The 25,741-nt window shown below is 39.1% G+C and overlaps 16 protein-coding genes across 16 annotated transcripts; 10 read left to right on the top strand and 6 right to left on the bottom strand. All coding sequences in view use genetic code 12, as the record gives it.

The window, feature by feature from the left end:
- Positions 1 to 40: 40 nt before the first annotated feature.
- On the top strand, positions 41 to 1,357 carry ADA2 (chromatin-binding transcription regulator; the record flags this gene model as incomplete). The annotated part of the gene is made up of 1 exon (XM_051817291.1): positions 41 to 1,357. One exon carries the CDS (start codon positions 41 to 43, stop codon positions 1,355 to 1,357), a length of 1,317 nt encoding a protein of 438 aa, XP_051669727.1.
- Positions 1,358 to 1,376: 19 nt separating this feature from the next.
- CANMA_004960 (uncharacterized protein) lies at positions 1,377 to 2,006 on the bottom strand (the record flags this gene model as incomplete). The annotated part of the gene is made up of 1 exon (XM_051817290.1): positions 1,377 to 2,006. The coding sequence occupies one exon, from the start codon at positions 2,004 to 2,006 to the stop codon at positions 1,377 to 1,379; it is 630 nt and encodes a 209-aa protein (XP_051669726.1).
- Positions 2,007 to 2,568: 562 nt separating this feature from the next.
- On the top strand, positions 2,569 to 3,981 carry CANMA_004959 (uncharacterized protein; the record flags this gene model as incomplete). Its single annotated transcript, XM_051817289.1, has 1 exon — positions 2,569 to 3,981. One exon carries the CDS (start codon positions 2,569 to 2,571, stop codon positions 3,979 to 3,981), a length of 1,413 nt encoding a protein of 470 aa, XP_051669725.1.
- A 7-nt stretch (positions 3,982 to 3,988) lies between these two features.
- BIG1 (Big1p) lies at positions 3,989 to 4,918 on the bottom strand (the record flags this gene model as incomplete). The annotated part of the gene is made up of 1 exon (XM_051817288.1): positions 3,989 to 4,918. The coding sequence occupies one exon, from the start codon at positions 4,916 to 4,918 to the stop codon at positions 3,989 to 3,991; it is 930 nt and encodes a 309-aa protein (XP_051669724.1).
- Positions 4,919 to 5,377: 459 nt separating this feature from the next.
- Positions 5,378 to 6,811, top strand: CANMA_004957 (aspartyl aminopeptidase; the record flags this gene model as incomplete). Its single annotated transcript, XM_051817287.1, has 1 exon — positions 5,378 to 6,811. One exon carries the CDS (start codon positions 5,378 to 5,380, stop codon positions 6,809 to 6,811), a length of 1,434 nt encoding a protein of 477 aa, XP_051669723.1.
- Positions 6,812 to 7,516: 705 nt separating this feature from the next.
- Positions 7,517 to 9,175, bottom strand: ALP1 (Alp1p; the record flags this gene model as incomplete). The annotated part of the gene is made up of 1 exon (XM_051817286.1): positions 7,517 to 9,175. The coding sequence occupies one exon, from the start codon at positions 9,173 to 9,175 to the stop codon at positions 7,517 to 7,519; it is 1,659 nt and encodes a 552-aa protein (XP_051669722.1).
- A 981-nt stretch (positions 9,176 to 10,156) lies between these two features.
- On the bottom strand, positions 10,157 to 10,768 carry CANMA_004955 (uncharacterized protein; the record flags this gene model as incomplete). Its single annotated transcript, XM_051817285.1, has 1 exon — positions 10,157 to 10,768. The coding sequence occupies one exon, from the start codon at positions 10,766 to 10,768 to the stop codon at positions 10,157 to 10,159; it is 612 nt and encodes a 203-aa protein (XP_051669721.1).
- A 762-nt stretch (positions 10,769 to 11,530) lies between these two features.
- Positions 11,531 to 13,845, top strand: CANMA_004954 (uncharacterized protein; the record flags this gene model as incomplete). The annotated part of the gene is made up of 3 exons (XM_051817284.1): positions 11,531 to 11,638; positions 11,713 to 12,436; positions 12,674 to 13,845. 3 exons carry the CDS (start codon positions 11,531 to 11,533, stop codon positions 13,843 to 13,845), a joined length of 2,004 nt encoding a protein of 667 aa, XP_051669720.1.
- Positions 13,846 to 14,774: 929 nt separating this feature from the next.
- On the top strand, positions 14,775 to 15,821 carry SUR2 (sphingosine hydroxylase; the record flags this gene model as incomplete). Its single annotated transcript, XM_051817283.1, has 1 exon — positions 14,775 to 15,821. The coding sequence occupies one exon, from the start codon at positions 14,775 to 14,777 to the stop codon at positions 15,819 to 15,821; it is 1,047 nt and encodes a 348-aa protein (XP_051669719.1).
- A 249-nt stretch (positions 15,822 to 16,070) lies between these two features.
- On the top strand, positions 16,071 to 16,702 carry CANMA_004952 (TRAPP complex core subunit; the record flags this gene model as incomplete). The annotated part of the gene is made up of 2 exons (XM_051817281.1): positions 16,071 to 16,124; positions 16,181 to 16,702. 2 exons carry the CDS (start codon positions 16,071 to 16,073, stop codon positions 16,700 to 16,702), a joined length of 576 nt encoding a protein of 191 aa, XP_051669718.1.
- A 701-nt stretch (positions 16,703 to 17,403) lies between these two features.
- SCT2 (bifunctional glycerol-3-phosphate/glycerone-phosphate O-acyltransferase) lies at positions 17,404 to 19,608 on the top strand (the record flags this gene model as incomplete). The annotated part of the gene is made up of 1 exon (XM_051817280.1): positions 17,404 to 19,608. The coding sequence occupies one exon, from the start codon at positions 17,404 to 17,406 to the stop codon at positions 19,606 to 19,608; it is 2,205 nt and encodes a 734-aa protein (XP_051669717.1).
- Positions 19,609 to 20,157: 549 nt separating this feature from the next.
- On the top strand, positions 20,158 to 20,400 carry CANMA_004950 (uncharacterized protein; the record flags this gene model as incomplete). Its single annotated transcript, XM_051817279.1, has 1 exon — positions 20,158 to 20,400. The coding sequence occupies one exon, from the start codon at positions 20,158 to 20,160 to the stop codon at positions 20,398 to 20,400; it is 243 nt and encodes an 80-aa protein (XP_051669716.1).
- A 667-nt stretch (positions 20,401 to 21,067) lies between these two features.
- On the top strand, positions 21,068 to 21,616 carry CANMA_004949 (uncharacterized protein; the record flags this gene model as incomplete). Its single annotated transcript, XM_051817278.1, has 1 exon — positions 21,068 to 21,616. The coding sequence occupies one exon, from the start codon at positions 21,068 to 21,070 to the stop codon at positions 21,614 to 21,616; it is 549 nt and encodes a 182-aa protein (XP_051669715.1).
- Positions 21,617 to 21,762: 146 nt separating this feature from the next.
- Positions 21,763 to 23,052, bottom strand: CANMA_004948 (uncharacterized protein; the record flags this gene model as incomplete). The annotated part of the gene is made up of 1 exon (XM_051817277.1): positions 21,763 to 23,052. One exon carries the CDS (start codon positions 23,050 to 23,052, stop codon positions 21,763 to 21,765), a length of 1,290 nt encoding a protein of 429 aa, XP_051669714.1.
- A 344-nt stretch (positions 23,053 to 23,396) lies between these two features.
- MET1 (uroporphyrinogen-III C-methyltransferase) lies at positions 23,397 to 25,007 on the top strand (the record flags this gene model as incomplete). The annotated part of the gene is made up of 1 exon (XM_051817276.1): positions 23,397 to 25,007. One exon carries the CDS (start codon positions 23,397 to 23,399, stop codon positions 25,005 to 25,007), a length of 1,611 nt encoding a protein of 536 aa, XP_051669713.1.
- Positions 25,008 to 25,053: 46 nt separating this feature from the next.
- On the bottom strand, positions 25,054 to 25,722 carry CANMA_004946 (uncharacterized protein; the record flags this gene model as incomplete). The annotated part of the gene is made up of 1 exon (XM_051817275.1): positions 25,054 to 25,722. The coding sequence occupies one exon, from the start codon at positions 25,720 to 25,722 to the stop codon at positions 25,054 to 25,056; it is 669 nt and encodes a 222-aa protein (XP_051669712.1).
- Between the last annotated feature and the right edge of the window lie 19 nt (positions 25,723 to 25,741).

Here is a 25,741-nt window from a genome sequence, read left to right as displayed (position 1 = left end):
GGGAGAGGGAAACATCGCACCAAAATTACGATATTAGCTGATGGATTCACGAAATAAACTATTCCATTGCGATGTATGTTCCACTGATTGTACTAATCGTATAAGAGTACAATGTGCTATATGTGCCGATTATGATCTATGTGTCCCTTGTTTTGCGGCTGGACTAACGACGGGGGACCATAAACCGTGGCACGATTATCAAATAATCGAACAAAACACTTATCCGATCTTTGATAGAAATTGGGGTGCTGATGAAGAATTGTTGTTGATTCAAGGCTGTGAGACGTTTGGATTGGGAAATTGGGCCGACATAGCGGATCACATTGGAAACAGATCGAAGGAAGAAGTGGCACAACATTACTACAAGATTTATCTAGAGAGTAAGGACTACCCGTTGCCTGAAATGAATAAAGACTTTACCTCTGTGTCTCCATTGCAGTTTCTTGAAGAAAGAAAGGAGAGACTAGAGAAGAGGCGGAATATGCCTTTGCCACCACCAAAAAGCAAGCCTGCATCCTCGGTTCCGCTCTGCCACGAAGTTCAAGGGTTTATGCCTGGTAGGTTGGAGTTTGACCATGAAGCAGAAAACGAGGCAGAGGTTCCAGTAAAGGATATGATATTTGACCCAGACGACCTGATAAATGACATTGAATTGAAATTGACCATTCTTGATATATACAACTCTCGGTTAACAACCAGGGCAGAACGCAAACGAATCATGTTTTTGAATCATCTCCTCGAATATAGAAAGAATATTAGCAACGACAAGAAAAAGTCAAAGGAGGAGAAGGATTTATTGAAAAAGGTCAACGCGTTCATAAGAGTATTGTGTCCAGAGGATTTTGATTCGTTTACTCGTGATCTCCTCACAGAGTTAAAGTGCCGCATTAGAATACAACAGCTACAATCTTGGCGCCAGAATGGTATCATCACTCTTGAAGATGGGGCAAAGTTTGAGAAGGATAAGGTGATTAGAAGTGCACATTACACAAGGATGGGCAATGGAGCACTCAGTGCCAGACACTCAGCAACTCCAGGTATCAATGGAAATGGCAAGAAATTCCCTTCGCCACAGCCCGATTTCAAGCCAAAAGCTCCGGTGAATAGAGCACCGTTGGATATAAGCCATGCGGCTGATTTTGAGCTACTTTCACCTGAGGAAAAGCAATTGTGTGCGACTTTGAGAATTTTGCCAAAACCATATCTAGCGATTAAAAACCAATTGATGAAAGAAGCGGTAAAGAACAATGGAGTGTTGAAGAAAAAAGATGCTCGCCAGGCGTTAAAGATCGATGTTAATAAAGCCTCCAAGATTTATGAGTTCTTTGTTCAAATGGGATGGTTGTCACAGGGGTAAAGTTTTGCTGAATAGTGCATTAGACGGTGAGACTAAGGATATCAGAAAACGTTTTCTTGATGTGTTCAAATTTTTCACTTAATTGGTTATTTTCGGCACTCAATTGACTAGCATATTTGGTCAACACCTTGTTCAACAAGTCGTATCTCATGTACAACTTATACCTCTCAACAAAGAGCTGTTTAATGAGTCTCTGCTCTTCTTCTTGTATAGAATTCAATTCATCGCACCATTTAATAAATGTAACATTTGAAGTAAGATCGATTGCTTGTTTAACATCTGGAGGCTTCTCGTCAACCTCGGACCCCCCAGCAATAAAGGGGTTTTCCAAAGGGCACGAGTTGTCAAACGAAGAGGTGTGATTTTGAGTCATTGTAATCTCCACTTCGCGGACTCTCTTTGTATAGCCTGTAATCCCCAATTTCTTATTCAGGGACATCGAGTTGATGTGTAACTGTAACGAGTTTCTACAGTTGACACCATTGTCACCAACTGACAGATCTTGTTCAAGCAACGGGGTATCTATACTTTCATCAGAGTTGGAAACATCAAGGTCAAGCTCATTGTTCCTTGGAATCTTAACCATGAACTGGCTGGCTTTGGAAGCTTTGAACTTTCCTCGTTTCACGAGCTGATTGTTGTCAGTCATCTTTGGTTGCAAAAGTGAAAAAGAGTAGTGGATTATAACAAATGACGAAATTAGAAATTTAAATTGTTATCTCTGACAATGGACAAAAAGGATAAACTCTATTACCCTTTTCCAAGCAAAGTTTTACTGACACAAGATCCATTGTCGTATGTGTGTATTGAAATAGATCTTATCCGTTCGTATGCATTATACATGTCGTGCGCTTTTCCAATGAATGGCAATAAAAACAGCTGATTATTTCACGCGAATACCAAAAAATATTATTAAGCTTTTGCCAAACGTGGGACAAACTTTGAATGCGAGAAAGAACGACTACACAAGAGTGGTGACTTTCAGAACATTTCCAACTGTTCAACAAACTTTCCACCGAACAGATAAATCCTGCTTTACGACAACAAATCCATAAAATAAGTTGAAATCGAATCACTTTTTATTTTTATTTTATTTTATTATTATTTTTATTTTGTTGTCTTGTTATTTTTTTTTTGTTTTTTTTTTTGGGTTTGCTTCGCTGAAAGTGTTACTCGATTGTATTCCCCCAATCTATAACCAATAATCAACCATGGAGAGTAATAACAATGTGGACTACTTGCAATTCCAGTCTGAGCCATCAGGAAGACACAAGGGAAAGAAACATATAATCATAGTAGGGGCTGGTATAATAGGTGTTTGTACAGCGTATTTTGTTATCAAGCACCCTCATTTTGACCCGGAGAAATACCATGTTACATTGATCGAGAGTAAGAGAGTAGCGGGAGGAGCTAGCGGTAAGGCAGGTGGATTGCTTGCTTTGTGGGCATTCCCGGAACAAATCGTGTCATTGTCGTTCAACTTGCACCAAAGTTTGGCTAATGAGTATAATGGAGCAGAAGAATGGGGATACAGGCGATTAACCACTGTTTCATTGGAAGGTGACATATCCAACGTGAAGGACTCCGACGAAGAAGAAAATGACAATAATGTGGAAGATAGAAATAACTTATTCAAGGATAGCTTCAAACAAGTAACAGCACATGATAGTGATTCATCATCATCCACTAACGAGAAGCCGCCCAAAAAGACAGCTAGAAACACGAGGTCGTCCTCGGTTGTACAATTGGACTTTCCAAAAAACGGTCTTCCGTCAAGTTTGAATTGGATCAAATCTTCACTTATTGATAACTGCTCCAAGTTGGGTGGCACTGATACAACTGCACAAGTTCATCCATACAAATTTACAAACTTTATCCTCAGAAAGGCAGTAGAGTGTTCCCAGGGTGCGTTGGAGTTGATTCTCGGAAAAGTCGAAGAGATTACATACTCTGAGGAGACAGGAACCGCCACGGGGGTCATTTATCAACCAACATCTGTAAAAGACAGTGATAAGTACCAGGACAAATTGATCGAATTAGTTGCCGACCAAACTGTTTTAACAGTTGGACCCTGGATTTCCAAAATATTGCCCGATTGTCCTATATCTGGTTTGAGAGCCCATTCTATTACCATAGCACCATTCAAGGATCAACCCGTCAGCCCCTATGCGATATTCACCGAACTCAAAGTGGCTCGTAATTCTTATATTTCGCCGGAGATTTATGCTAGACAAGATGAAGTCTACGTGTGTGGGGAAGGTGACAGTACCGTTGACGTGCCTGAAACAACTGACGATGTTGAAGTAGTTCGATCCAAATGTGATGAGCTTTACAATCAAGTGAGCAAAATCTCACCAAACTTGAAGAAAGGACATATATTGAGACGACAAGCTTGCTATTTACCGGTACTAGATGTACCTTCGTCCAGCGGACCTTTGATAGGCGAAACGAATGTCAGCAACCTATACCTTGCTTCAGGTCACTCGTGTTGGGGAATAAATAATGCTCCAGGTACGGGTAAGATAATGAGTGAGCTATTGATGGATGGAAAAGTCAAATCTGCCGACATCTCAAGTTTGGATCCGTCTTTTTATTTTGATGCTAGTGTTATTCTTGAGGATTGATCCTCTTTCAATTGGTTTTCTTACTCATTGGAATTCGCTGCTTGGTAAATCTTTGCTTGATGCTTTGAATCACGGAAAGTGTTTTTAACATAAACAAACTTAATATCATCACCAAAACAGTGGTAACTAGCTTTTCGTTTTTCACCCATAGGTCGTAGTCAAATAAATGAACCTCGTCTTTCTTTCTATTTGTAATGTATCGCTCATTGGTATTTCTCGCTGGATTCCAGTTAGGTTTGACCTTGTGGAATCGGTCGTTCTTCTCCACGCCTCCATTGTGCTTTGGGCTATTCACAATATCGTTAAAAATCTCAAAGTTGTCTGGACGATCACTCATGATGAATCCGGGGACCGGATGGGTCATTCCTGGATCGGTGCTTGTCAAGATGATTGTGTAGTGTGGTGAAGGAAGCTTACGCAAGATTTTCCTAATCAACTCATCGTGTTCACGCAAATGAGCACCTCGATCTCCAGTAATGGGACTCAAGGTGACTTTAATCACTCTGGTTCTTACATCAAAGTAGTCGGTAACTTCATTGTCATCATCGTGCCAAACGTTGATTGTTTCAGCATCGCAAGTGCTTATTATGTAGTCTTCAATAAAGTCCAAATCGAGTCCCAGATCGACCCGTGGCAATCCAACTATAGTCGAAGACATGTACAAGTAGTTGATTAAAAAGGGCCAGTTGCCTTTATTTCTATCAGTTAAATCTTCATATGTAAGCCCTGGTTGGTCGACAATCACGTATGCATCTGATGAACATTGAGTTATTAGCTTCTTCAACATGTTGGTCACCGAGGTGACATTGTGAGGCTTGAGATTCGATTCATTAATTTCAGATTGTAAACCGGGGACTAGTTTGTGTGATGCCACTAGCAAGGGAGCAAAAGAGCTGGCCGCAAATGGTAGAAGCGCTAGTAATGCAAGAAAGTTCATATTTGAGTACACTTGATCAAACGTGTTAATTTCGTTTCTAATTTTTTCTTTTGCGCTCTTCCTTTTTGCAACAACCTCGTAAGGAAATGATGGGTGGACTAAAGCTGGATGGTGTTACCCTTAGGTTGCTCTCTTCTACATGCCTACATAACGGTAAAACTCTAAATGTAGAAGCTCATTAACATCATCCGTGTTTGCTAGTCCTGTAAAAGTGGGGAGCTTAACAGTAGTATAGGCTCTTTCACACACAGCAACAGGCATATACAAAACTATATAAACATACGAGCCTAACCCAGCGTAGACCGTAACACTCGATTGAAACTTGGTGTAACTATTGTGTTTCCCACTGTTCAAACTGTGTGTCATGGAAAGGATAAATTTGTGCCGTAGAGGAATGAGGATAAGAAAAAAAAAGAAAATTCACCCACTCACACCCCACTGTTGTAGAAATCAACCATCATGACATCCAAAGAGCTTTCCTTGCAATACGCTCAAAACTTTGTTGACTTTGTGAACGATTCACCAACACCGTACCATGCTGTCAATTCCGTCAAGGAGCTGTTGAAAAATGCTGGTTTTGAGGAACTTGTCGAGCGAAACAATTGGCGTGGAAGAATTGAAAAGAATGGAAAATACTACGTAACTAGGAACGGATCCTCCATTATCGCCTTTACAGTGGGTGGTAAATACAAGAATGGGAATGGAATTGCCATTGTTGGGGCTCACACCGACAGTCCATGTTTGAGGATCAAGCCAATTTCCAAAAGAACTTCTGAGGGGTTTATTACAGTTGGCGTCGAGCAATATGGAGGATTGATTGCACATACTTGGTTTGATAGAGACTTGTCAATTGCGGGAAGAGTGTACGTCGACGAAGCTGGCAAGTACGTGCCGAAATTGTTGAAAATAAATAAAGCGTTGTTGAGAATACCTACCTTGGCCATTCATTTAAACAGAGAAGCGAATACCAAATTTGAATTCAATAAGGAAACTAAGCTAGTCCCAATTGCAGGTCAAGTTGCTTTGGAAAGTTGCTCTGATGACCCTAATTTGCAAATGACTCCCGAGCAATTCGAGTCAGTGCAAAATGTTATCTCGAGACACAATCAATCATTGATTGAACTCATTGCTAGAGAGCTACAAGTCAAACCAGAACAAATTGAGGATTTCGAACTCCTTTTGTACGACCACCAAAAATCTGAGATCGGTGGGTTGAACGACGAATTCATATTTTCAGCAAGATTGGACAATTTGACTTCATGCTTTGCAGCAACAGAATCTTTGATTGAGTCTGCAGACGATTTGGCAAATCAGAAAGGTATTCAGTTGATAAGTTTGTTTGATCATGAAGAAATTGGGTCTCGTAGTCTGCATGGTGCAGACTCATCGTTTCTCCCTGACGTATTACTGCGCTTAACCAAGATCAACTTTGAAGGAAACTCAGATGTGGATTTTTTCCACGAAGTTATTTCAAAATCGTTTTTGCTTTCATCAGATCAAGCACACGGAGTTCACCCAAACTATGGGGAGTCGTACGAGTCGCAAAACCGTCCACAAATTAACTTGGGTCCAGTGATCAAGATCAATGCCAACCAAAGGTATGCCACAAATTCACCCGGTGTAGTTTTATTGAAGAAAGTTGCTGATAGGGCCAAAGTGCCACTTCAGTTGTTTGTGGTTCGAAACGATTCACCATGTGGCTCTACCATTGGCCCATTGTTGAGCTCAAAGTTGGGTATTAGGACTTTAGACTTGGGAAACCCACAATTGTCTATGCACTCCATCAGAGAGACTGGAGGAACCTACGATATTATCAGACTTAACGATTTATTCAAATCATTTTTTGAAAACTACATCGATTTGGAGTCGAGAATTTTATGTGACCATCTTTAGTGGGAAGACGTTGTCAGAAGAATACCCAATAACATTTCCTGGTGGATAGTAACTGCAGATAATGTATAGCGCACCGTTTGGACATCGCTTGTAGGCGCATCCAACGGAATCGACACTATTCCAGACCATGGCCGTAAAATGATTGTAGACATCCTCTGTACCATACATATAAGTCTCTCCCTCTTTGTACCATGCTTCGATAGCACCTTCAGGTGTGTAACCATATGCCAAATTTTCTCCGTATATCCCATATGAGTGCTCCAAAATCCCGGAACAGTTGTACTGCTGCGAGTAATTAGCAGCATATTCAAAAGCTTCAGCCGACCAGCGAAGTTTCTTTGTTCCATGTAGGACCCGTTTCTCGTTGTGTTTGCCTAGCATGAGATAGGAAAATGTAGTGTTGAGCTCAAATGGGCCCATGTAAACATCAATATCTATCGTATAATACCTGGATGAAGTTTGTGGTATGTAAAGAACCAACTCTTCAACAACAACTTTGGCCAACGTGAATTTAAAAAGTAAGAGCAAGTATATTAACATTATTGGAGGTGACTAGAGTCAATGGAAGTCATTTGTTTTAACAGCAGTTGTTGTTCTTTATATATACATTATGAAACATTTTGGCTGCAAATATCGAACAAAGAGAAACAAAAAAATTATTTAAATGACCCTTCCAAATGCAACATCGATTTATTATTACTCAACTTAAAGAAAATTGTCAGCAAAGTTGTGTTTAAATTTGGTCCAGCCTTTCAATGATTTAGCATATTCCTCATTTTCTAACTCTTCTGGTGACTCAATATACCTATCTGTGTCAAAGTCCATGTCAGCTGCACGTACAAATCTATCTTTGCCACGTTTGATTACAAGCCACCAAACTAAGAAACAAACTGGAAACACACCTAATTCCAAATAGGATTGGAAAAAGTCATTTACGCTAAACGGACTAAATGTTGACCATCCTTGAACCAAAATGATGAAACCACCAAAGATAACCACAAACAAGGGACCATAAGGGTACGACCAGTTTTTGAACAACAATTCATGCGTTCTACCTTGTTTGGCCAAGCCTCTTCTGAAACGCAAGGAAACAACACCAATAACCCACCAAGATATCAAGTTGGACAACCCCACTATTGCTTGCAACCATGACCACAACTCTCCAGTTCCAACGAATGCTGAAGCAAAGCATAAACCTCCAATTAGCCATGTGACAATGACAGCAACATACGGTATCTGGAACCGGTTAAGTGGCAAGAAAATCTTGGGAATGTACCCCTGGGTGCTCAAATTGTAAGCCAACCTCGAGCCAGCAAACAATGCGTGATTTCCCGCCGATAATACTGATAAAAGTACCACAACATTCATGTATGAACCACCAGCTTTACTTCCGACTTGCTGGAATACTATTGTAAAAGGTGACACGGCAACTGTCTTTGTCAGCAAATTTGGATAATCATACGGAATATTCATGCCAATGAAAAATGCAGTAAACACGTAAAAGATAATGATACGTATAAATGATGCCTTTACTGTTTTGGGGATCGTCTTGTTTGGATTCTTTGTTTCACCAGCAGTCAAGGAAACAGACTCTAAACCGCCAAATGCATAAGCTGCTGAAACAAACAATGAACTGAAGCCTTTAAACCCATTAACAAATGGCGCATCCTTGTAGCTCCAGTACTTGAACCCAATATATTCGTGCATTTGGTTCCTTCCCGCATTACATATAATGCTGACGATAAAAAATATAATAATGGTGACAACTTTGAGAAGCGCCAACCAATATTCAGCTTCTGCGTATGCTCTCACATGAATGACATTCAAGAATAGCAAGAATACCCAGAATATGATTGATATCACATACCAGTGGAAATCGGTCCAATATTGAATGACTAGTTGTAGTGCAGTCAAATCGGCAGCTACACTACAGCAATCATTGAACCAGTAATTGATTAAAATTGCAAATCCTAGTGAATCACTACCAAATCTCTTGGCGTATGTTGTGAATGAGCCACTGACGGGGTACTGTGCAGACATTTCCCCAAGACATAGCATCATAAAGAACACCACTACTCCAATGATCATATAATTTAACAATAAACTCAATGGCCCACCAGTAGCCAACATTTTTCCCGTCCCGAGATACAACCCAGTACCTATAACCCCGGCAATGGTGATCATATTGATAACTCTAGGACTTAAACTTCGATTCAAGTTTTCTGTGTGATGAATGTGGTGATCGGATGTTGAGTCTGTCTCTGGAAGCCCTGCCTCAAGCTCATACCCGTGTGTTTGGGCTTTGTCCTGGTCTTTGCTATGTAGTGAAGACATTATACTTTCTGCTGCTGAAGATGGAATCATTTCTCGCAATGTTGTATAAGGTAGTATATTGATTGACTTTTATATGAGTTTGAAATACAAGCAAATGTAAACGCTTGGGATGAAAATTTCAGGTACAATAGTTAAATGTTTGCTGAAACTGTCTTAAATTGTCTTTAAATTGCCGTATTTCAAAGACTCCACAGTAATAGCCACAGTTTTGATTTTCCCGGTAGTCTAACCTTATTTCAGCTTCTGGTTTTGTTCTTTTTTCACCTATGCGGGTATTAGTTAAGTTGTGATGTGGCTGATGTAAGGTTATGAGTAATACTATACTGATGTAGTGTTAATTTTGCAATTGTAGAACTCAAGAATGGCAAAAGAAAATAAACAACCGAGACAATAATATTCTTTCTTGGAGGACATGGGAACGGTTTTATTGTTTCATACTAAAGCTATAAGAAAGTCATCTCGTTTCAATGAAAAGCGTTAACAATAAAGATAAATCTAGTACAAAAGTGGGTTCCTGATTAGTAAAATGTCTTTAGCTCGTGTGCATTATTTTTTTCGTGCTTTCACGTGATCTCGTACTTTAAAGTCCGTTAACAATCTTTATTTTTTTCCTTATTTGCATGAATTTCATTTCAAAATATAATACTCCAAGTCATCCAGAGTTGAATGAAAAACAAAAGGTGATAAACCTCACCTTATCCTCGGTTATTAAAGGCATTTTTGTGGTATCACGAGGTCACACACATACAGTTGTGCTCACTGATGCAAAACCTTTGGAAAGATGTATTTCCCCCATCGTGTTGGCCTGGTCTACATACAACTTTGTTTTACACAAAAATATCATCTGTTATACCTTTTGAACTATAAAACCCACAACCTAAACCGAAACTGAAACTGAAAAAAACACCGTAGAAAGAAAAGAAGAAATTGGAATTTTAATGAGTCACAACCCAGTTGTCACCCAATCAGGCTACTGCACACCACTCACAAGAATCAATCCTAGAATAACTGCTATGTGGAAGAGGCTGCTGTTATTTCAACTCGAGCTACGCTAGCAGCCTTGACATGTTTCATTGTAACGACCTCTTCAATTTGGCAAATCTGAATGCTTTCAAGTTCTTGAAGTAGCTCTTCAAACCTCTCATCGTCTTCGTGATAGTTATTGCTATTGTTATCTTCTTGATCGCTTTGGATAATCTCCTTAGGCTCTGGGGCAAAACTTCCCGGATTCGAAAAGACAGACTCAGTATCTGATTTTGATGATAAGCATGCTTCAATTTCATTACCTTTGACATCATCGTCTTCCATTTCAAATGAGCTAGTTGATTCTGCAAATGACAGCGGCGAATCTGGAACACAGCCAGTTTTTCCATAATTATAAGGGGCTGGGTTCTTGGCATTGGCCACAAGTGTGGTTGCCTTGCTCTTGGTATCGGCTACCGTCTTCATTAACCTTTGAGATGGCAACTTCCATCTGTCGATTAGTCTAGCTGGAGATCTCCTGGGAACAACTGGGTCATCCTCTGGTGGAGATATTCGCGTGCTTTGCATAGTAGCCATATTAGCTTCAAATGCTAAGGACGAGGTGAATAATAAGTAGTCTTGAAATTCAATCTCTGACATCAAACTTTGATACCACCTTTACTCTGTGAAGTGAAAAGTGGTAAAATGAATAAGAAAACTTGAAAACTGGGATCAGCAGGCTGCTTATATTGAAAACCTTAACAAGCTTTTCTTTTGGTATTTGCTGCTGCTAGTTTAATCTCTCCCCCTTCTGCTATTTGATGCACGATTATAATATGTTTTTGCGACAAAGTTTTTGACGTGTCCAGTAACGTGCCTGATGACTGTGAAAGATAGTGAAAGTAAGCTGTTTCGTCAGGGGGAAGTAAATACAAAGTAAGATCTAAGCTAACTACAAAATATGAAAAATACTCTGACTTGTCCAAAGTTGAACAAAGCTAAAACAGACAAGAAGTTCAACTAGATGGAAGAAGGCGCCGTATTAAAGATATATTTCTACACTTTATTGACTTATTCGTTATGACTATACTGTTTTAGTGTTCTTCCCTATAATTTTTGAGTTTCGTTAGTTTCCAAGAGCCAGATCAAAAGATCATCAGTGTTTGGTCTTATATCTGATAATTAGTAAAGTCCGAATTATCGGTAAGAGCTTTGTGTAATGTGCAGTGACTTTTGGGGGCCCCATTATTGGCAGTTGTGTGAGTCTTTTTTTGCTTATCCAATTTTACACGCTTCCTTTTTATGGGGAAGAAGCAAAATGGAAAAAATATAAAAAAAAGGGAAATAAAGCCCGTTTTAAATCGCACCACCACAAGACCGCAAATAGCACGACTACATTTGGCTATCCACTACATACAATAAATGACAGAAAAGATACCACGACCCAAGGGCAGACCAAGGGTACTACCTATAGTGCAACGGAAGAAGGTTTCTAGAGCTTGTGATGTGTGCAAAAAACGCAAAATGAAAGTATGTAAAACTCACCCACTTTTTTCCCCACACAGACGCATAGAAACAGACAGTACTAACATTAGTGCCTTTAGTGTGATGGACTAACTCCATGCCATTATTGTCAAACAAAGTCACTAGACTGTATCTATACCAAAGTCGATGGTCGATCACTCAAGGCTAAAGCTTACCTGGAAAAAATGAAATTAAATCTGAGCATTGAAGGCGACCACTTGCAACTGAATGGCATCCATTCGGTAAATGCATCTCACTACAATGACGATTTAGAGCCAGATATACCGTCACTAACTCACTCACCAAAGCAATATTCAACGTCCATGCCAGACAAACCGATGAGAAAGGCATCACTGCCGCCTTTGTCTTTGAGTATTATTTGTGAAAACCTACAAACGGCTCTCACAAGTGGATCCTTGCCCGCTTCTGCAACAAAGGACCAAGAGTCGAAAGAAGGGCTTTCAAATTTGAACGGACAGTATACGAGACTCTTGACGACAAAGGCTGGAAATTTGAGATTTTTTGGAGAAAGTAGTGCCCTTTCGTTACTAGGTGAATGCCGAAGTCTATTTAGGGATATCTCTGGATCGAGCCGCTTTACCGATGATCCAGTACAGCAATTTATTACAGACGAAAGTGTTGACTACCGACACCTTCCTGTCCCTGTTCAGCTCCCTTCAAAGGCCGATGCCTTTATCTTGATTGATCTTTTCAAAACCAACATTAACGATACATTTTACGTGTTCAATATGAAGCATTTCAATAAATACGTATTTGAAAAAATTTATCGGGACCCTGTTAACTGTAATTCAAAAAAGTTGTGTTTGCTATATAATGTGTTTGCCATTGGAAGGTTATTTAGTGAGGGATCGCGTCATTTGTGCCTCAATCTACCAACTCTGGAGGTATTTTTTAACCTGGCACAAGTGTTGCTTAGAAGCAACGTCTTTGACGGCAAGATTTGGATGTGTGAGGTTTATTTTCTTGAATATTTTTATTTCCAATCGTGCTGCAATCGCTCAAATGCCTGGATACAACTAGGCAGTGCAATTAGAATAGCACAGGCATTGGGTTTACATCGTCGTTGCATTAACAATCGAATAACAGATAGGGATATTTTAAATCACAGACGGAGATTATGGAGAAGTCTCTACGTGTGTGATTGCGTCAGTAGTGTCAATCTAGGTCGACCATTAATGATTAATGCTTACGATTATGATGATGCTAACAGTATGATAGATGTTGATAATTTAGAGGAGGTTGAGCAAATTCGAATATTGGCCCAGAAATCGACTTCAGATAGTGCGGCCATTAATGCCAAGATTGTGGAAAATATATTTAAAGATGGGGTTGTTAATATCAAACGAGCCCATATTTTGGCCTTGCAATTAAAGATTTGGTCAGTGCAATTACCCAAAGAACTACAGTTGAGTGCAGCAATGGAAAGTCAAATGGAATCGGGTACCGACCCCAACAATTATTTGTATGTGTTTGTTCATATTGGACAGTTGTATGGAATCATGACACTCACAAGACCGTTTTTGGTTTACGTGGTTACACGAAAACTCAAACCCGAAACAAAACAACAAGTGAAGGATGAACAAAGCTTGATGAATTTTTGCAAAGCCTGTATCAAGGCTAGCTTTTTGGTGATTAAACTCTTGAAATTTTTCGTCACCCATAACCCCCATAGAAAAGAGGTATTTACAATTCAATCAGCGTGCTTTTTCGCATCGATAATTATAGGATTTACCATATTAGAGCAACGAAAGTCATCTAAACCAGACCTTCATTATATTTCAGTGTTGCAGGATACATTGATGGACGGTTATAATATTTTAAACAATTCTGCAGACTTCAATATTACCAGCAAGAGGTGGGCGATAAATTTGCAAAATATGATAAACCACTTGAAACAATTTGAGCCGGAGCTAGTGAGAAATAGCCAGTCGCCAACAGTGCATTCGGAAAGTGACCCCGAGCCTTTTAATGATGAGTTGATCAGTTGGGGTATCGACAATAGGGCGTTGGAAGAGGTGCTAAACTTTCAACAATATTTTGTTCCTAGCACAACCACAAAGGAACTTGATGATATATTGAATGGAACTCCTGATAACAATTACATTAGAAGCAATGTGTCTGAGAGTAGTGATTTTCTAGATGCTTTTCGATACGACAATCGAGAACATGTCATATTTGGCGAGCCTGAGTGAAAAGGCTGTTGCAATAGATCGGATTACTTTGTTTTGATAGTTTTAAGTAGCTACTGTTAGTATTATGCACAAAATAATGTTGACTAATTTTGATTTGTAATTTGCATCCGTTCTGGCCCTGTTCCAGTGATGACATAATCACTTTTTTCTTTTTCTCTTCACTCTATTCCGGCGAAAATCAGCGACCCGTTGGAAAACCACGCAATTGATCTTTTAGATTAGGAGGAGAAAAAATAAACAAAATAGGGGAGACATTGGTCCACTTAGCTTGCTCCAAGAGATAGTAACCTGATGAATGCATATGGGTATTTTAAATAGCAAGACTACTGCTTTGCTGATGGGGTTAAATTAGACGAAGTATGGGAAAGCGCGTTTTCATCGGCGTAGAAAACTCTACTATGTAATGAATTTCTTATCACCGCGAATTCGGACCTTCCCCCTATTAAATTGACAATCTCGAAGTGTACTTTATCGCAGTAACGCAACCAGTTTGATATTTTTCAGACTAGAACAACACAAGACAGTACAATAAAAGACACATTATGTGACACGACAGAAGTAAGAGTCCAGAACGGGAAAGCAATTGACAAATGCTAACAACAAACAACAAACAACAAACAACAAACAAACAAAAACAACGAAGCCAAAGACAAACAAAAAGGGAAAAAAAGAAATGTTTTCATCCTGCATATTAGTAGACATACACCAAAAGCAGAAGAAAGAGACAGAGACAGAAAAAAAAAGAAATAAAATAAAATAAATACAGAGTGACCTTTCTTATGAAAAAGTTTATAGCGTGATTTTATTTCTTTAACCATATCTCAAACCCTATAAAACTACTTAACTACTGCTCCAATATTATACATTACATTCACTACTATCACTACTACTACTACTACTACCCACCTACCTACCACTAGCTTGCCCCAATGAATGCGTTGAAAGTACCACAAAACTTTTCTCTGATGCTTTCAGAGTCATCGTACTACTCAACGAACAATCTCACGTTGACCAAGAAGCCAGACTTGATTCCTGGTATTCCTGATGGGATTACAGCATTGTTGGCTCCCATAATTGCATACTGGTCGTACTCTATGTTTTTCCACATCATTGACGTTTATGAATTGGCCGAGAAATACAGAATTCATCCTAGTGAGGACGAATTGAAAAGAAACAAGGTAACATTACATGAAGTTGTCAGGGATGTTATATTGCAACATTTCATTCAAACCCTTGTTGGTCTTGTTGTTTTCTATTTTGACCCTACACCCATGACTGGTTACGAGTACTATACAATGTGGCAACTCAAACATAATTATCTACCAAAGTTTGTACCCGACCTGGTTGTCTATTACGGATACATGTATGGATGGCCATTTCTCAGATTGTGCATTGCAATTACAATTATTGACACTTGGCAATTCTGGCTCCATCGTTTAATGCACGTAAATAAGACTTTATACAGACGATTCCACTCGCGTCATCATCGTTTGTATGTCCCATATGCCTTTGGAGCTTTATATAATGACCCACTTGAAGGATTCTTATTGGATACATTGGGAACTGGTGTTGCATCATTGGCAACTGGATTAAGTCCACGTGAATGCATTGTCTTGTACACGTTTGCTACGTTAAAGACTGTCGATGACCATTGTGGTTACAAGTTGCCTTGGGACATTTTTCAAATCGTATTTCCAAACAATTCAGTATATCATGACATTCATCACCAAATTTGGGGAATCAAAAACAATTTCTCACAACCATTCTTCACTTTTTGGGATACGTTCAACAAGACGCGATACGAATTTGTGGAAGAGTATAAGGAGCTACAGAACCATATCACATTGGAGAAATATAAGGAGTTTTTGGCTAGAAAGAGTAGAAGAGGGCCTTCAAGTAAACAAGAGAACGAAAATTATCAGCAAGAAACTGAACTTACAAAGGAAACAGGAGAGGAAACTAAAAAAACCATTTAAAAAAACCATTTTTTTAAAAAAAGGAGAGAGCCCAGTTAATCTCTCATTGACATATCTTTTTAATCTTGAATAATATCTTAATTAGTAACGACTTTTAATAACATAGAACATAAACTTTTGCATATTAGTCTTCTATATTTGTAAATTTGGGTATCTTTCATTTTATCGCGCGTGCTAATTTGAAAATAAATTTTGAATGTGAACCTTTTTCCATCCTACTCAATCCCACTAAAAGGTACATCATCAGTCATGTCTAAAAAGTCCACTGGCGATGATATATGGAAAGGCAACGTGGAAAAGATAGTATGTTAGCTTATAGTGCACTACATTTGTGATGCTTTTACTAACTTCAACTTTAGAACTCAGAGTTGTTCACATTGACATATGGATCACTTGTTGCTCAATTATGTCGAGACTTTGACAATAACTACCAGGAGATCAACAACCAACTCGACAAAATGGGGTACAACATCGGATGCAGGCTAATTGAAGAGTTTCTTGCCAAGACTGGTATCAAACGATGTGCTTCGTTTAAAGAGACTGCTGATATCATATCCAAATTAGGGTTCAGACTATTTCTCAACATCCAACCACAAGTGGAAAATTGGTCAAACGATAACAAGATTTGCAGTTTGATAATACCGGAACCTAATCCATTAACTGAATTTGTCGAGTTGCCTGTATCCGCCGACCCAAAAATCAGCAAAGAATTGTGGTATTCACAAGTATTGTGCGGTGTACTTCGGGGTGCCTTGCAAATGGTTCAGTTAGATTGTGATGTTTACTTTGTCAAGGATGTATTACGTGGTGATGAAAGAACGGAGATGAAGTTGAAGTTGAATAAAGTCTTGAAGGATGAAGTTCCTGCCGGAGAAGATTAAATAGGCGAGAAAGGAGAGTTATTAAATGGGGGAGGGAGTGCTGAATGTTTTACATAGATGGGCTACGGTGAGAGATATGGTTTACTGTATAAATACGATAGATATCCGGGTTGATATATTATAACACAGCCGTGCCCTTTGTAAGTCACTCTGTGGAAAATTTGGATTGACGTTAATGCGGCAGCCAAAGTCAATTAATCTACAATCATTCGAATGATGTCCTCTTCATCCCATTTGTGATCTAATCCTTGTAAATGCATAGCTTATCGGTTTTACAGGTTGGTCTTTTTGCATAGGTTGCGGGAATCAAAAACACACGACCTGAGTGCCTGCAATTTCCGTAGGAAACAACACTTCTGTTTTTGCATCGTATTCAATTCATACATGTGGGGTGGTATACAGTGCGAAGTAACACACACCTTGCAGCATTTTGCACAACTGTATCACTTCGGAGTATCAATTTTTCTTCCTTTTTTTCAATCCTGTGCATGTTTTTCTGTATTTTGTTGGGCTGCTGTCATCACATGTAAAATCACTCGAGCAATATTGTACAAAGATATTTGAATTTCACAAAACTTTTTCCAAACTATTTCATAACACAAGCAACAGAGCCATCTAAGAAATCTCTTGTCCCTGATAGCTTCAATTGGTTTTCTACCTAATACCAATTCAACTTCACAATTACTAAAGATAATCATCACATGGGTGAAAAAAGTCAAACTCATGATGGTAGGTCAGGGGAAGTCCATTCTTTACCCCACAAAGCCAAATCAAGGCCTATTACCTACTATATCGTCCTCATTCTTAGATTGCTATCATACGACCTTGTTCTATGGTTCTTCAACTTGGTCATACACACATTCTTCCGTGATGTACAATCACGAGGAAGTTTCAATATTCCCAGAAGAGGTCCAGTAATTTTTGTCATTGCTCCACATCATAACCAATTTGTTGACGGAATTGTGGTGATGGCTAAAGTCAAGGAACACCTGGGTCGTCGTATTGCCTTTTTGATTGCTCAGAAATCATACGACAGGAGAATAATTGGGGATGCAGCTAAATTGTGCAGTGCAATTCCGGTAGAGAGAGCACAGGATTTGTTAAAGAAGGGTACTGGTAAAATATTCGTTGACAAAGAAGATAACCGAGTTATTAGAGGATCAGGAACCAAGTTCACAACGGAGTGCCAAGTAAAAGGCTTGATAGGATTGCCAAACTCCTTAGGTAATGGGGCAATCCAGGAAATCTTTGATGATGAACAGCTTTTATTGAAGAAGCCATTCACATCACCCAGAGAAGAAATTCAGGAGAGAATTGACGACAAATTGCAAAATGGGACCGAGTTTAAAATTGCCCCTCATATCGATAACCACGTTGTTTTTCAAAACGTTTTCACTCACTTGAATGACGGCAAGGTGTTGGGTATTTTCCCTGAAGGTGGGTCTCATGATCGTCCTGATTTATTACCATTAAAACCAGGAGTGGCCATAATGGCATTGGGCGCGATTGCAAAACAGATTGAAACGATAAAGGAGGGGACATCTGAGCATGACGAGGTTGTACCAGTTAGTATTGTCCCTGTTGGATTAAATTACTTTCATCCGCACAAATTTAGATCAAGAGTTGTGATTGAATTTGGTAAGCCAATAGTTGTCGATGAAAATATGGCTAAGAAATACGAGGCAAACTCTCGGGAGGCGGTGGACAAGCTATTAAAGACAATCACACTTGGTTTGAAAGAAGTGACAATGACATGTAATGATTATGAAACATTGATGGTGTTGCAGGCAGCACGAAGGTTGTACACTTCTGGAAATAGGGATAATATACCCCTTCCCATGGTGATTGAGATGAATAGGAGATTGATAAAAGGGTATGATCAATACAAAGATCAGCCTGACGTCAAAGAGTTAAAAGAATCGGTTTTGGATTACAACAAAAAATTGAGAGCATTAAATCTACACGATCACCAAGTTGAGTCGTTGGATCGCTCAAATAGAGTGGCAAGTGTTTGGCGGTTCATTACTAGGTTTTTCAAATTTTCGTTATTCATGGGGCTAAGTCTACCAGGTATTTTTCTCTTCAGCCCGGTGTTTATTATATCACGAAGAATCTCAAGAAAGAAAGCAAAGGAGGCCCTAGCCGCGTCAGTAGTTAAAATCAAAGCAAAAGATGTGCTAAGCACATGGAAGATACTAGTAGCCATGGTCTTGGCACCAATGTTGTACATCTTTTGGTCCGTTATTGGAACAATTTTGATTGTCAAGTCAAAAATATTGGGCAATTACCAACCATCAATTTGGATCATTTTTATCATCTTTTACGGCTGGGCAGTATTGACAACCTACGCCTCATTGAGAATGGGGGAAATTGGAATTGATTACTACAAGTCACTTGCACCTCTATTCCTCTCTATGTTGAGTATCAATGAGGATAGGTTTCAAATTGAGAAATTAAAACAAACAAGAGAGGAATTGCGCCAGAGAGTTAATGAGTTTTGCAATAAATTTGGACCAGGAATGTTTGCTGATTTTGAACAGTTTTACAAAAAATACAACGGTGTCACTGAAGACGAAGAGTTTGAAATTATTAGTGTCCAAAGACAACAAGCAGAGAGTCAATTTAACAAGTTACAAAGACAGACAAGTGCTTCGTCTTTGGATTTCAATTTACTGAACTTGTCGGATATTCCCATTTTTGCTGCTGCCGACTTGGAGCAGGCCAATGACGTTAATCTTACAAAGGAGTCAGAAGAATTTGACCAGGAGGAGGAGGACAAGCTGTGCGACAATGGTGAAACCAATGCTAATACAATTGATGAAATAAGTAGCGAAGCTGACTCTACTGATGACGCAAAAGTGAGATTGAGAAAAGCAATGAGGGAAAAGTACTCAAATCTAGAATAAGTAGGTAGGCGGTAATTACTTTAATGAAGAACCTCAGTAAATGAAGTTTCCTTGTGTACATTCATGAAGTTCTGTTTCATGATTGCAAGGCTTTTCTACCCTATGAGTTGAGAAAAAAAGAGGGCTGTTGAATAAAAATTTCGTTTCGTATGCGTTTCATAATCCCTTTTTCACCTGTTTAGGAAATAAACTTTTAAGGGGAGAGAAAAACCAGCAAGCAAAGCAAAAAAAAAAATAAAGAAAACAAAAATACTTGCACCAGGGGGAGGCGTTGTTCGCCTGAGACGGGAAGCTCATTATTCATGCAAAAAAAAACAATTGTTCGCGCGTGGGTTTTTTTTATCGTTCTAGACTTTGCAACACAATAAGGTACGAAAAAAATTATTTCCCAATCTGGGGGGCAGTGTTGCAACCTAGAACACAGATCTATATAAATACATATAACTCTGCAAAAATATCAACAAGATTAACCAAGAAGTTTAAAAAATCAAAAAAGCAACACTATTACTCATCTTATCTTTCAACATCACATAAAGCTGACAACATACTATGCATGCATCAATCTTTTTTCTCCTACCATTGGCTTTATCAACTATAATTCCAGCAAACCTCGACTTGAAAGCAAGAACCGTAGGTTCAGGTACACAAGCTACAGAAGTGAAGCGAGATATACAAAGCACCCAAACGAAGGAAACACGTACTGTGAATAAACGTGATCTTAAATCGACTGTATTGGGTGGTGCCAAGAAGAATGTTGCAAGAGACTCAATAAGTGCTAATGATTTCGTATAACAATGCGTTGCTAGGCACCAACGTGCATTGATTAGCCACTACTTTTCATGTGGGTTCAATGGATGCTAAGTTTACGAAAGTTATGAGTGTTAAAGGACAATCCAACATGGAGGAAATTAAGGAAATTAGGTCCTACTTGGATAAAGGTTAAATATATATATAGGCTGATTTTGTTTTTATAGAAATAGTACTGGTTACAATTTTACTAAGTTAGATTTTGCTGCCTCTTCCTCCTTGACAAGCTCTCTGATGTGTTCAGTTTCTTGTACCAATTGCAAATCAGTGACTGTTTTTGGTTTCGCCAACTATGTTACGAGACACTGAATTTTGCGACAAAAAGAGCAACCCACAACAGTAAGTGACCCAAAAAAGAAATGCACAGCCAAAAAAGAAATTTAATATGACCCTCTTTGTGTAACTTAAAACTGAACTCTGTGTGACTCTTTTTGTTTGCCACCCACGCTACCATTTACACTATCTGGTTTTACACATCATCCAAATTTACTAATAACCACAATATATATCTTTCTCTCTTATCTGGCCAAAAAATACACTTATATATACAACTTATACAAATTATACAACACCAGCATTAGTAAACACTTCATCGATACTCCTATCCTTCCTTTCTCCATATCACTAGCACTGCAAACACTTTTTCCAAAAAATGAAAGTCACAATCAGATTATCTACCGAATCATCCTTCCAAGTCACCGTTCCCGACAATTCAACAGTTGAAGATTTGAGAAACAGTGTCAAAGTGGCATCACCTACATCACTTCCCAAGGAGTTCAAATTGATTTATAATGGGCAGAAGCTACAACCCTACAACGAATCTTTATCTTCATTGGGCATGAAACCCGAGAATGAATCTATACAAGTTATATTGATGGCACAAAGTACTGACACACCACCAATATCGCCGCAAGTTTCTTCCAGCAATCTTGCTGCATCGACGGCAACCACGAGCAATAGCACTGCCGCTTCATCAACCATAAAGAAGACAAAGAAAAAGAACAAGTGTTCTTTTAAATCTTGCAATTCAACGCCTTTGAGGATGGTGGGCACTTGTTCACATTGCCAAGGTAAATTCTGCGCTAAGCACAGGTTATTAGAGGACCACATGTGTCTCGGTCTACAATATTGTAAAGATGATGCTCATGAGACCAATGCTATGAAGTTACAAAACGAGAGCACCATTGCCAGCAGAGTTTAATTGCGGCGGTTAGCGGTTATTTTAGTTACTATACAAAGTTTATACGTCATATCAAGCAAGTAATGATTATTTATCGTAGTAAAATAAAACACACTAGTGTCACCACGTTAGTTTGATCATACTCACATTGGGGGGGGGGGGGGTTATCAATTACCTAGGAGATTTTCTAACACATCTTGATACTTTCCATTGGTGACATTGTTGGCCTTTTTCAAAATTGTCTCTGCCTCATCGTACAACTTTTCCTGTTCTTTTGAGTCTAATTCGTACAAGTTTCCCAAAGTAATCATAGCTTCAGCTATATTGACCCAAGATTCAGGTTCGTCTCTATCTTCTGCGTTTTTTAAATGCTCCAATGCCTTGTGTATGAGGTCTTTGGCTATCTCTTGAGCTTGGATGATGTTTAATCCTTCTAACTCTTCTAACCCGGCATAATCCTCATCATATTTCAAAGTAGTGTACACATTGGTTGGAATTTCGGACTCTTGTAAATAGGACTGTCCCAATCTCTGGTTCACTTCCCTAAGCAAAGTTTGAGAAGGTGAGGTAGTTTTCTTCAAATTATCAAGATATTTGATGGTGTGATCCCTCCACCACTGGTTATATTCATCTGTGTTTTTTATTGGGTATAATGGGTGAGTCTCATCCAACTCAATTTCGTTGTCCTCCTCTTCATCTTCTTCATCTTCTTCATCCTTCTTACCTTTTTCTCCTGTCTCCTCTTTATCGTCTTTGTTTTCAACTTCCTCTCTTCCAAAGTTGTCGACAATATCCAACAAATCATCCACTGCCTCTAAAATATCAAAGTATTCCTCATCATTAAAAGCATCGTACTTCGACAATTCACCAGCTTTCAGCTCAGCCAGCTCATACACTTTCAAAGCAGTGTCTAGCAAGTCTTTGACCTTATTTTTTTCATCAGCTTCACTGCTCAATTTCAATTGCGACACATATTGCAAGACTATTTGATTGATTAAGATCTTTGAACGAGTAAACAACAACTCAACATCATCGGGGTGCTTCTCCAAACCGGTATCTACTCTTTCCAAACTGGCCTCGAAGTATTCCTGAATTTGTTTGGCGTCATCGGTGTGGAAATTGGCAAGTTCGCTCAAAGCGATTGAATAAATCTTGTAGAACGTGGGTGGTAATGAAGCACCTTCCTCTTGGTTACGCAACAATCGATCACATTCGTGAATGATACCATTAATTATTAACTCATTATCGCGATTTGAGTTTATATATGTCTTGTAAAGACCCCTCAATTGTGATATTTCATCATTGGCATCGACCTCTTCAGGTAGCTCTACTGTCAATTGGTTTGAGGTTTCTGCTTCTTCTTCAGTTTTACTATCTCTATTACGAATTGGCTCGTTGTCAGTTTTTTGCTTCTTAGCTTTTGCTGCTTTACCCAATCCTAATGTACGCTTAGCCATTGTTGGAGATCTGCTGTTGGTTGATTGTTGAAAGTTTTATGCAAATAAACTGAAAAGTGTCAAATCATCCGACTCAAAAGCTCATCGATGAGAATTTTGTTTATATGCAGGTAAATGTAATTACATAATCGATACACCAATGCTTACTTGGTAATTACATAATACAAAATATTGCGTAATATCACACTTTCTTTGACAAAAACCATCTCGATTACGTAATAATAATTAGATAGGGAATAAGAGGGTTTTTCAATAACAGTGAAAAAAAAAACATAAAACAAGAACATTTTGCAACTAAGAAACCTTACTTGTTGAGGCACACCCACCAACAAATTATCACCACTATGACAAATCTCCTAGCATCGCTAAATATGAGAGGCGAGAAGGTACTTCTCATAGGCTACTCAAACGTGACAAGTCTACGAATCAACTCAATAATTGATTCTCATGCATACCCCATACTTCTCGTTCAAGAAAATGTTGATCTACCAGCCAGTGTTACAGAACATGAACGCAGCAGGAAATTAGAGGTGATCAGGGAGGACCCAGATTATGCTTCTAGGATCAATCATTACTTAACAGGCATAGGTCGCCTCGAGGTGGATAATATTGTTGACCGAGTTTTTGTCACTCTTCCTCAACATGAAAAGGTCTTGAAGGAGGTTATTTTCAGACTTTGCAAAAGATTGAGGATACCAGTAAATACAACAGATTCCCCACAATTCAGCACATTCACATTATTATCAACATACAATCAGGGGGATTTCCAACTTGGAGTTACAACGAATGGAAAAGGTTGTAAATTAGCATCAAGATTAAGACGAGAAATCGTCCATAAGTTACCAACTAACATAGATGTCATCTGCAACAAGATTGGTGATTTACGTCGACAGATCCAAATTGAAGACGAAATAAGCTTCGAGATTGGCGACGACGACGATGACTCTATAAATACACACAAATTTAATTCACTAGTTCACGAGTTCAGCCAAACACAAGAGGAAATAAAGGGGAGAAGAAATCGTTGGCTATCACAGATTGTCGAGTATTATCCGTTGTCCAAATTGGCTACTTTATCTGTGGAAGACTTGCGGTCTGCTTATGATCAATACAAGCGTGGTAACACACAAGAAGTCGATGTTCAAGTGCTGTCGAAACAAGGCAAAATTGCTCTCGTTGGAAGTGGGCCTGGATCGGTGGCACTTTTGACCCTAGGCGCATTACAGACTATCTACCAAGCGGATTTAATCTTAGCTGACAAACTAGTACCACAAGAAGTTCTTGATCTCATACCGAAAGTCCATGGCCCTGAGTTGTTTATTGCTCGTAAGTTTCCTGGAAATGCCGAACGTGCACAAGAGGAGTTGTTATCACTAGGATTAGAAGCTTTACAAAAAGGCAAGTTTGTCTTGCGGTTGAAACAAGGTGATCCGTACATATTTGGACGCGGTGGAGAGGAATACAACTATTTCGCCGAGCATGGATTTGAACCAATTGTGATACCAGGAATATCCTCAGCATTGGCGGCACCAGTGGTTGCTGGTATACCAATGACCCATAGAGAAGTCGCTGATCAGGTATTGATTTGCACCGGTACAGGTAGAAAGGGTGCTGTACCAAACTTGCCCACATTTGTCCCGAGCCGAACGACAATTTTTCTTATGGCGTTGCATAGGATAGTAGAGTTGATCCCTGTTTTGGTAAAAGAGAAAGGATGGTTACCTGATTTACCAGTGGCGATAATCGAGCGTGCCAGCTGTCCCGACCAACGAGTTATTCGTACGACGTTGACAAAGTTAGGCGAAGCAGTGGAGCTGTGTGGATCCAGACCACCCGGATTACTAGTCACAGGATATGCATGTCAAGTGATTCATAAAAATCCTAATTTTAAAAACTGGATAACCTCAGAAGGGTTCCAATACGATTTCGACAACTCAAAAATATCGGTGGTATAGTCACTAAATAGAAATTATTTATAGAGCACATTATTTATTTGTTAATTTAATTTATATCTAACAAGGCAAACATCCATAGGGCCATAAATTTTGAAACCAAGTCATTGGCAAAGAAGTCCCCGGTGTCAACAGTCAAATTAAAGACGGAGGACATACGCGTACTAATATCCCTTCGGAACTTTCTAAACTTCAGGCTATTGATAACCTTGTGCAATTTCTCCACCTGTTCGGTGATTTTTGGATCTGCAAAAAGACTCAAACAAAAGGATTCCACCAAGTCTGAGTCATACGTTGAGCCTACAATAAAATGCATGCTCTGCTGCATTATGAATCCTATCACTTCATTGCTAAACATTAGTGTATTGTTCCATGCCTCAGCAACTTCAATCACAAGTCTCACCAATTTTTGAACCAGGAGCACTATCCGCTGCCTTATTTTGGTAGCAAATTCCACGAATTGGACATCTTCACATTGCTTCAAGTATCTCGAAGGGTTGCTTTTACCGTAATAGACCAGCAAAGAAAGGATGTTAACTCTAGTGGTGAGATGTGCATTTAGCGGAGGTAGCCTGCTACCGGTGGCATTTTCTGAAAAAATGTAAAGATCTCCGCTAACTGATCTTTGTAAACCAAATTCATCTTTTCGATTATCTTCTGGGGCATCAAAGTATACACTTTGTGCAGGTGCAAACAAGTTCTTTAGTCTACCAAACATGAACGTTTGAATTCAATCT

This window comes from Candida margitis (assembly GCF_024628925.1).
Source record: "Candida margitis strain CBS 14175 chromosome Unknown scaffold1, whole genome shotgun sequence".
Taxonomy (NCBI): domain Eukaryota; kingdom Fungi; phylum Ascomycota; class Pichiomycetes; order Serinales; family Debaryomycetaceae; genus Lodderomyces; species Lodderomyces margitis.
The sequence above is the reverse complement of the archived record's forward strand: the minus strand, read 5'-3'. Positions and strand labels throughout refer to the sequence as shown.